Source organism: Tachysurus fulvidraco, chromosome 8 (assembly GCF_022655615.1).
Source record: "Tachysurus fulvidraco isolate hzauxx_2018 chromosome 8, HZAU_PFXX_2.0, whole genome shotgun sequence".
Taxonomy (NCBI): domain Eukaryota; kingdom Metazoa; phylum Chordata; class Actinopteri; order Siluriformes; family Bagridae; genus Tachysurus; species Tachysurus fulvidraco.
In genome coordinates this window covers 2492257-2503404 of record NC_062525.1, presented here as the reverse complement: position 1 = coordinate 2503404, position 11148 = coordinate 2492257, and the positions used below count along the sequence as shown (strand labels likewise).

The 11148-nt window shown below is 43.7% G+C and overlaps 1 protein-coding gene across 2 annotated transcripts in view; it reads right to left on the bottom strand.

The window, feature by feature from the left end:
- Positions 1-8610: 8610 nt before the first annotated feature.
- LOC113634029 (phospholysine phosphohistidine inorganic pyrophosphate phosphatase) overlaps positions 8611-11148 on the bottom strand; it is a 24511-nt gene continuing 21973 nt past the window's right edge. For both annotated transcript variants that reach the window (XM_027132702.2, XM_027132701.2), the window contains one exon: positions 8611-8820. In XM_027132702.2, coding sequence (XP_026988503.1) covers positions 8812-8820 — 9 coding nt within the window. In that variant the 3' untranslated portion in view covers positions 8611-8811. The remainder of the gene's footprint in view (positions 8821-11148) is intronic.

Genomic DNA, 11148 nt, shown 5'->3' with positions numbered 1-11148 from the left:
CACATAGCCCGCCCACACTGACAATTGATTGTTTGACTTACCGAAACAGGCCAATCAGGATTGGCCCCCTCCCTTTATACCGCGCGCTACAAGGTTTGGAGCACATACTTGAATACTTGTCTCTGTTGCGCATGCGCGCTCTTGCTCACTCGCTCTAGATTCCGGGAGATTGTAACTAATTTGCGGGCATCAAGGAGCCGCTATGCAGGAGACTCCCGGAATATCCGGGACACTTGGGATGTCTGGTTTTGTGTTTGTATAGATCATAACACATAAAAGGGCATTAATGGGAACATTAAACGTATCTTTAAAAAAGTAACTAAAAAGTTAATTTTAACAGTAACTCGTTCCTTTTTGGTGTAAATAATCAATAACGTAATTGATTTAATTTTTGAACTGTAACTATAACTAGTTACTATTTTTTTAGTAACTAGCACAACACTGATTGCTAGTACAGTTAGCCATTTTGGTATTCGTAGTAAAAGAAAAAATCCAGGTAGTCGCTGAAATTTACACAGAAGAACCTGAAGAGATTTTTTCAGTGAACAAGGAACAAATGCTGTGGATGACCTTTCTGCTTGGTTCCGATTGGTTCTCGGAGAAACGGCAGAGCTTTGACACCAGGTGGTGGACTCGTTGAGTCATAAATGTAAAACTGATTATTTTAAAGTGTCCCGAAGTGTGAACGTGTCCCCAGTAAACGGCACTTGGTTTGATTGCTTGTTCTCTCGCTTTTAGAAAGGAAACCGTTTAGGACCTACAACTAAAATCAGAGACGCGTCACAACAATGTTGCCAAGATGCACCACTGCAGTGTTAAACTAGCAGAGTTCCAGTCCTGCTGACATGAGCAGGCTATTTTATTTATTTTAAATAGGAGATTCTATACTTACAGGTTTGGACTGACATGATGGGAAACATCTTAAAGGTGAGGTCTTCGTTGTTTGAAAGCCAATGTTGATATTTGAAATCACCAAAACAAACACGCCCCTAACCCAAATGGGTCTCACCCCTGTTTTGGTAGCTCCGCCCACATATACACCAGACAAGTATTATCGTAGAACCTGCTGGGGCGGCTGACTGAGGGTATATTTTTATCAATAAATAAACACAATGAGTAACACTATGGTGATACACATGTGTTTTTGTCATACTGTGTGTTGTAGCGTGAGGTTTATCTCCGTTTCATGCTGAAGACATTCAGTTCTCTCCAGCGCTGGAAAGCTGATCCTATATTAACACGTCCTACTTCTTGCCTTATCGTAAGTCTTTCTTCTCTTTCTTTCTTTGTTTTTATCCTCCGTGTCAATGTTAAATCCATTTCCTGCTAATGTCACACATGCGCACTGAACACTCTCTCCGCCCATATCGACAAGACACGCCCCTTTCTGCTCATTGGCTACACGTTTGTTTTGTTTGGCGGCCCAAGCAGTTTTCTGAAGTGTTTCTCAAACAACGGAGACCCCAACTTTAAGGAATAAAACACTCAGTGAAGTGCAAAATAATCAACAGTGTCGTGGTGTGATTAAGCGGAGTACCAGCCGTATATGATACGTCAAAGGTATAAACGTTTAAAACAGACGTATTCAGTATTATTGTGAGTGAATTGCATGTATTACAGGGTTAAGGGAGAACAGTGTGTGTTGGTATGGAGGCCCTCCGTTTGAGCTCGCTCAAGGATTTCGATGTAACCCGACCCACTGATATCGTTCTCATGTGCTGCCCAGTTCCTAGACAACATGGCTGCTCACACACACACACACACACACACACACACACTGCACAAAGAGTCTTTATGAAGCTGGTGAACTCAGTCAGCAGGAGCAAATATGCAAACAGGCCTGTAAACTCTTCAACTGCTCCATACACTCCACCGTGTGTGTGTGTGTGTGTGTGTGTGTGTGTAGGAAGTAAACAGACCTTCTGTGGTCTCGCAGCCTGTTTACACTGCAGCTTTGTGGAAAACTGAATATTTTATGAAAGGTTTGTGAACCGTTGCTTTAAAACCTGCAGGATTTTGCACTTCCTGTTCTTCCTGTTCTGAGTCATCTACTGTGATATTTAATTATTATCAACCTTCTCTGAGCTACATTCAAGAGGCAGGTGTATGAATTACAGATTTCAGGGTGAACAAGAAAACTTGAGTATCTTCTGTCTTGGGATTCCATCGTGGACCCGGAGGCTCCCTTCATCTAGATTAGTGCCTCTCATCCAGTCTCGTGCCATTTCCTTTAAGCCATAACACTGAGCCCAGGGCTTCTATTATCCAGACTGGGGCATGTTCTCTTGTATGGTCCGGGGCTTCTATTATCAACTGGGGCATGTTCTCTTGTATGGTCCGGGGCTTCTATTATCCAGACTGGGGCATGTTTTCTAGTATGGTCCGGGGCTTCTATTATCCAGACTGGGGCATGTTCTCTTGTATGGTCCGGGGCTTCTATTATCCAGACTGGGGCATGTTTTCTAGTATGGTCCGGGGCTTCTATTATCCAGACTGGGGCATGTTCTCTTGTATGGTCCGGGGCTTTTATTATCCAGACTGGGGCATGTTCTCTTGTATGGTCCGGGGCTTCTATTATCCAGACTGGGGCATGTTCTCTTGTATGGTCCGGGGCTTCTATTATCCAGACTGGGGCATGTTCTCTAGTGTGGTCCGGGGCTTCTATTATCCAGACTGGGGCATGTTCTCTTGTATGGTCCGGGGCTTCTATTATCCAGACTGGGGCATGTTCTCTTGTATGGTCCGGGGCTTCTATTATCCAGACTGGGGCATGTTCTCTTGTATGGTCCGGGGCTTCTATTATCCAGACTGGGGCATGTTCTCTAGTGTGGTCCGGGGCTTCTATTATCCAGACTGGGGCATGTTCTCTTGTATGGTCCGGGGCTTCTATTATCGACTGGGGCATGTTCTCTTGTATGGTCCGGGGCTTCTATTATCCAGACTGGGGCATGTTCTCTTGTATGGTCCGGGGCTTCTATTATCGACTGGGGCATGTTCTCTTGTATGGTCCGGGGCTTCTATTATCGACTGGGGCATGTTCTCTTGTATGGTCCGGGGCTTCTATTATCGACTGGGGCTTGAGATTCAGCTCAGCTTCTATACTGTATTCTTTTTTTAATCCAGCTTAGGAACTCGGTTAAACTAGGTTACAAACTAGATATGCTGTAAAACCTGTTTCTGACCATGCATAGAGAAAGTAAGGGGAGAAAGATCACAGAATGTTTCGTTTATCTTTTTAATCAAACGAAGTGATGATAAAAACAGGATATTCTTGGTGGAGTGAGAGAGCTGTGTGTGGGAGGTTATGAATCATTTACAGATGACTTCCTCCATACTTAAGAGGAACTGAGAAACATAAAGACGCTTAAACCCACTTTGTGTGGCCGCTTATTTCCTTTAAAGATTTTTAGATGTAGATATCCAGACTGGGGGTTTCTACCATTCCACTGTTGGTTGTGAAGCTTCTTCTATCCACATGACCAACCTGGGATTTCTAGCATTTTGCTATCCAGTTTGAAGCTTCTTTCATTCCGTCATCAAACCTCGAGAGCAACTCCTGATCTAGACCTTTGGCCTACTTTTAGTTCTCTGTTGTCACAATGACTGTGAGATGCCCTGGACTTGTGGTTGTCACCAACACACACCCAAATCATCACCCCTGCACCATGATGATTGACAGTGGTGTGAGGTGTTTGTGGTGATACACTGCATTTGGCTTTCACTGTAAATGGTGCTGCAAAGGATGACCGAACATCTCCGACGTACCTCGTCTGTACAGAGTTCTTTTTTTTTTTCAGACCAGTTTTTAAGAGGTCATTGCAAACCGTTCGAAAGTGTCTTTTTCCCAGGGAAGCATTCTATTCCTTAAGGATCGTTCTCACTGCAAATTGATGGATTTTGTTGACTTGGGGTTTTACATACCGTATGGTGATTAGCACGTTCGCCTCACACCTCCAGGGTCGGGGGTTCGATTCCCACCACCGCCTTGTGTGTGTGGAGTTTGCATGTTCTCCACGTGCCTCGTGGGTTTCCTCCGGGTACTCCGGTTTCCTCCCTCGGTCCAAAGACATACATGGTAGGTTGATTGGCATCTCTGGAAAATTGTCCATAGTGTGTGAATGTGTGAGTGAATGAGAGTGTGTGTGTGTGTGCCCTGCGATGTGTTGGCACTCCGTCCAGGGTGTATCCTGCCTTGATGCCCGATGACGCCTGAGATAGGCACAGGCTCCCCGTGACCAGAGAAGTTCGGATAAGCGGTAGAAGATGAATGAATGAATGAATGAATGGTTTACAGAATCTAAGCTTATTTTTGTTCTAGCGGGTAGGGATTAAGTTTTCAGGTTGTCTGTCCGTCCAACTGAGATTCTCATTAGTGTGATATCGTTACGAATCTCATCTCATTACTGATTAATGATGTTAGCATCGGTGCGAATACGATGGCTAAGTGATTTTGCAAAGTATTTGAGAATTAATACAACGACTAGAAGGTATTTTGACTTGTTCCCTTATTTATTTATTTATTTATTTATACAATAAGTTTAAGGCCAAGGATGAGGACCAAATGGTGTTTTATCAGGTCTGCATATATAAACCAACAGAGCTGAAAGAGGCTCCTTTGTACATTTGGTGGTGGATTTATAGGATATGAGTATTGTAGCATGTTGAGATTATTAGTGAGGTTATTAGTCCTTTGTTTAAGCGCTGCAGGTTCTGGAACTCTGCAGAGAACAAGTGTTTTTCAGGGTGTAACCTAATACTCTTTATATGTTCTTCTTTCCTACACACACACAGAGCTTTCCTCTACCCCCGGAGGTCGTTGTGGTGGGTGTGTGGTCGTGCCATGTCAGTCTGTACCATGGCTGAAAAGATAATGTAGAATTTTCTGCGTTGCGTCAAACACTGCGACATTCAGGCCAGAGATCATTGTGGAACAGAGCTGTGTTATTGTCTCAGGGTTACGACTGCTCTTTCTGCAACTGCCTTTAACCTTCCTGCAGCACTCACTACTGTACTGATGTTCTGTCTCATCGCCCACGCACCATCTGCTCGACTTTTACAGCAGTATAAAAGTAACTTTGATTTTCTGCTTGAAAACTGAGTCACAAAGTTCTTTCTCAGGCTCGTACATCGTCCTGATGGAAGTAGGAAATGAAAATGAGAGAAACATAATTAAGAGCTTCTTCATTTTATTCTGCTTATAAAGCATTTAAACTTGAATTACATCTAATGTTAACACCTGGGGACAGTGCGCTGTTGCTTGACCTGGAGCCACCTCGTCATTGCCCAACCTGTAGCCATTCTTTTGTACAAGTCTGGGGCTTCTTTCTGTAGCCTGGGGCTTCTTTCTGTAGTAGCCTGGAGCTCCTTCCATCCATCTTGGGTCCATCTGCTGTTCAGGCTGAGAGCTTCTTCTGTCCAGTTTGACATCTAATATCTAGCCTAAATATATCCAGTCTTTTATGGCCATCCTGGAGCTTCTCTTTTTCAGACTGGAACTTTGTTCTTATAACCTGTAGACGTTTCTGGACATCTTGTGCCCCTTTTCCACCGAGGCAGTTTGAGTGCAGGTTCGGAGCCTAATTTAGAACCAGTTCTTTCTTTTTCGACCGCCAAAGCACCGGCTCTGAACCAGGAAAAGTGGTTCTTAAGTAGCACCAAAACGCTGCTGGTCTAGACTTAAGAACCGCTTGCATGCAGGGCTGTGGACGGGGCTGTGGACGGGGCTACTGCCCGTCGATAATGTACCTTAAGTATGCTAATGTATGCTAATGCTAATACACTTTTACTTTACCTCAATATGATACATTATCAGCACACATGATAGTAGGTAGCTACATGCTAAGGCTAAAGTTTTTCTGTGTTAATGACAAAATTATCCGTTTATACAGATTACACGGAGCCGCACGTACACGTCGGATTCGCCGCGTTTGGGTGTTAATGTAGGTTCACAAAGCCATGAGCATTAACAGTAAAGCAACATCCACCATTGTTGATGTTGTGTTTGTGTTTGTTGCTGCTGTGCTAACGTTGCTGTGTAACGTGACACGTATACAGTGACGTCACACTCGGCTCTGTGATGCTCTCTAACCGATGGAAAGGCAAACCGGTTCTTAGAAGGTTCACCAGTGGAACAAACTCTGAACCAGCACCAGCGCTAGCTCTGAATCAGCTCCCGGTTCTTTCTGGTGGTAAAAGGGGCACTAGGGGTCTCATTTGCTCAGCCTGGGCGTCCCTTCCTCTAGTTAGACTGTGGCCTCTTCTTTCCAGCTTGGGTTTTTTTTCTGTCCATGCAGTAGGTTCTTTTTTCTGTGTGTGTTCTTCCTTCTAGTCTTCTTCTATCATCATGGGGTGTCTTTTATTCTTCATACAGGCTCCGCCCTACTGGATAGTCTGAGGCTTCTTCTGTCAAGCAACGTGCTTCTTTCCTTTCTATTCTGGGGCCACATTTTCCAATCCACCAACCAGACTGGAGTCTGTTCTGCCTAGCCTGGGGCTTCTTCTATCCTTCCAGGGTCTGATCTGTCCTACACCTGGGGCTGTTTTCTCAGCCTCGGGCTCCTTCACTATTTTTGTGTGTGTAGCTCTAAAGTCATGTCATTGATTGACAGATTGTGGAGTTAAAGGGTGTGAATTCACTACCTGAATGAAGTCTGACTAACACACTAACTGGTTCAGAACTAACACACACCATCACTCTCACACACACCAACTCTCTCACACACACTAACGTCTTAATACCTAGAACCCAGCAGGTGTTTAACATTTTGCTTCAATGTATTTAGCGGACTTATAAAATAGCCCTTTAAGGGTTCGTTGAATAATTAAAGGGTCCGTAGCTTCAGAGACAGAGAGAGAAACAGAAATTGTCTATAACACTACTCAGTGTTTTCCAAGCTGCTCGGTGTTGCTATAGGTTACCTGCCTCTCCCAAATGCAGGTGTGTGTGTTTCCACCAACACACACATGAACACACACACACACACACACATTTCCTGTTTGGCAGGAAGCGTTCAGGAGCTGCAGGAGCTAGCAAGACACTGCAGTGTGTGTTGTGGAGTCAGGTATGCGTGCGTGTAGCACATTAACGATGATAATGTGTGCGTGTGTGTGTGTGTGTGTGTGTGTGTGTGTGTGTGTGTGTGTGTGATTTAGTTCTTCAGTGTACAGTATCAGGGGTTGTGTTTGAAACCGTATTATTGTGATTTAGCTCTTGACTGTTAAGTGTAGCTGGATTACTGAGAAAAAACAACAAGATGCGCACACGCAATGATGCAGCATCCGTTGCGCTCCCACAGGCCACAAGCTGAACAGGAAATGACATAATGAAGTGTTTGTCTAAGAAAAGTGAAAAGGGGTTCGTATGGGGTTCGTATGGGGATCGTATGGGGATCGTATGGGGATCGTATGGAGCGCTGCTGAATTCTGAATACCGATTGGACAGAAAGTTTGAAGGATTTTCTATAACAGCAGCTCTGATCGAATTAATTAACGTTTCTATGGTAACACTGAATTTAACTATAAACAATAGCAGGTAAAAAGAGAGAGCAGGACCCCAGGCTGGTACAGGAAGACCCCGTGGAGCAGGACCCCAGGCTGGTACAGGAAGACCCCGTGTTGATTGTTGTACTATAACGGAATGACACACAGCAGGTTATTAGTTCATACTTGTATTTATAAAAAAAAAATGTTTAAATATGATTCAAATTTCTGTGATGGAGATTGTCGACGTCCGTGTCTGTGGTTTAGCAGGACCTAAAACCTGCGTTCACCTGAAAAAAGAAGTATTTATTGTGCATATTTTCTTACTCCACAAGCTGCTGGCGTACATGTGCACACACACACATACACACACACACACACACACACACACACACACACACACACACACACACACACACACACTATACAGTAGATTATTCCTCTATGTTATGGAAACCTCCCCAGGCAAAATCATAACATTGTGATGAACTATATGTTTACTTACTCTCTCTCTCTCTCTCTCTCTCTCTCTCTCTCTCACAGACACACACTCTCTCTCACACCCACCCACTCTCTCTCTCTCTCTCTCTCTCTCTCTCTCTCTCTCTCTCTCTCACCCACCCACCCTCTCTCTCTCTCTCTCTCTCTCTCTCACAGACACTCTCTCTCTTTCTTTCTCTCTCTCTCTCTCTCTCTCTCTCTCTCTCTCTCAGACACACAGTCTCTCTCACACCCACCCACACTCTCTTTCTCACACACACACCCTCTCTCTCTCTCAGACACACACTCTCTCTCACACACACCCACACACTCACTCTCACACACACCCACACTCTCTCTCTCTCTCTCTCTCTCTCTCTCTCCCTCACACACACACACACTCTCTCACCCACACACCCACACTCACTCTCTCTCTCACACACACACACACACACACACACACACACACACACACACACACACACACACACACTCTCTCACACACACACACACACACACACACACTCTAACATTACTGCTAACATTAGCAAAACGAGCAAATCCGGCTAGTCGAACGCTAGCTCAGGTGTAACAGAAAACCCCTTTAAACTTGTATCATATCCCTTTAAGCCAGAGTAACGTTCCTTTAAATCGGTATAATACACATTTTATTCATATCATCAATACATTTATAGTTCCATCGATACAAATAGGAAGACCACAGATGGTAATGGCAGACACACGATGACTGGACGAGTTCGTGTCTAAACACGGCGGTGTTTCAGGATGGTGTCCACAGCACAGGACAGATTGTCCACATATCCATCAGCAGTAACTGTGGGGTGTTTCTCATCACTTGGCCTACACACAGAGGGGAGGGAGGGAGGGGGGGGGCGGGAGAGAGATGTGTCATGACACTCGAGTAATAAATGTACAAGATTCCACTTCCCTTATGTGACATTGTTATCAAATGGAGAAAAAAGACAGGTCCTTATATACGATAAGGGTTTGTTTTTGTCCCGGAGACGGCTCTCTGGTCCTCATGTGGGTTTAACCTTTTGTTTTATTTAAACGCAGTCGTCACACATGAAGCCCAGGAGTCAAACCAAGAGCAGAACAATTAAACAATTAATCTATCAGGACACACCTGGGCAACAACAAACACCTATCAGTCACCCATGTATCACACACCCTTACACACACACACACACACACACACACACACACACAGGTCTAAATCGGTTTAAACATTCAAGCTATCAGAAAAACAAGCTTTGATTACATGGGTGTGTTTAACAAATGTATATGTGGCAGTGTATCTCTCTCACTCTCACACACACACACACACACACACACACACACACACACACACACACACAAACTGGGTTCTACAGCATAATAAATATGTTACATGATGTAGTTCAGTGTGTGTAGCGTGTTGGCCTACAACATACACGGTAAAAATATCAATAAACATAAGGGTGGAGCGGTATGATGCTATCAGACACACTATCTTGTGTGTGTGTGTGTGTGTGTGTGTGTTTATACTAAACCACTGAACCAAAAACAAAAGGAACTTCACTCTGGAAGGATGTGAGACCAGCAGATAAGTGTGTGTGGGTGTGTGTGTGTAGTGTGAAGTATGTGTGTTTTTGTGTGTGTGTTTTTGCTTCTCACACAAAGGTGTCCCAACAGGTTTAGGCAACAAAGACTTTCCTTGAGAGAGATAGTGTGTGTGTGTGTGTGTGTGTGTGTGTGTGTGTGTGTGTGTGTGTGTGTGTGTGTGTGTGTGTGTCTAATCTCCATCTATTGTTTTGTTGGACATCAAGTTGTCTGCTTTTAAAAAAAGTGTGTGTGTGTGTGTGTTTGTCATTGCTGTTCAGTGACGAATGTGAAATCAGTGTGTAATCAGCTGGCAAGGAATGGGACTACACACACACACACACACATCTCTTCCTCTCCAGTCAGATAACACACAGTTATAGAATGCATGCAAATGGACACGACAAAATTGGACACAAAGTGTGTGTGTGTGTGTGTATGTGTGTGTGTGTGTCTGTGTGTGTGTACTCTACATGAATAATAGACAAATAGCCAAGTCTGTGACCATGCAAATGTCAGCACAGTGTGTCTACTGTTACTGCTTTGTGTGTGTGTGTGTGACACACACTGCCTTTGAGGCCAAGTGTCGGTAACGTCCATGACACCTGAACAAAGAGACACTGTAGAGGAATGAACAGAGACGGAGAGAATCAAAGAGACATATATAGAGAGATACAGTCTCAGTGAAGGAGGCGTGGCTTCTGTATCTGTCAGTCTCAGTGAAGGAGGCGTGGCCTCTGTCATTTACATTGAAGGGGGCGTGGCCTCTTAATGAAGTTATGGATATGGATTAACTCATGGATTGAGGTTGAGTTTATTACGTACTGGCCTTTCGTACACAGGACATATCTGAGCATTAATACACACAGTTATATAAATGCTCAGGTTCTGCATTAACACGGTTAGACTGCAGGATCTGAGTGGTGATGTTTAGGGTAAAGCTCATGTGGAACAGGTCAGTGCTACAACTCTATTCATTAGTGTTTGTGTTCGTTACATAATCAACATATCTGCCATCTGCCTTCCAACGAACACACACACACACAAGCGCACACACACACACACACACAATAAGCTTGGAGATTCCACCCACCACTCTCTGTAGTGTGGCCAAGACAATAACAGCCGTCCAGCTATAACACACAGCCGTGTGATGTGATGCTCACGCTGCCTTATTCTGATCCTCACTATTTACTGAGTGAATCGAACAGTGTTTACGATCCAGAGTTCAGGATTTATCTAGCATGTAGACATTATAAGCCTCAATGTCAAAGTATGACTGGTATAGTGCTTTTAACAATCATTATAAACACTGAGAGTGGGATTATAAATCATTATAAACACATAGTGGTATTATAAATCATTATTAACACTGAGTGGGTTTATAAACCATTATTAACACTGAGAGTGGGATTATAAATCATTATAAACACTGAGAGTGGGAATATAATTCATTATTAACACCGAGTATGATTATATATCATTATAAACACTGAGTGGGATTATAAATCATTATAAACACTTATAGTGGGATTATAAATAATTATAAACACTGAGAGTGGGATTATAAATCATTATAAACACCAG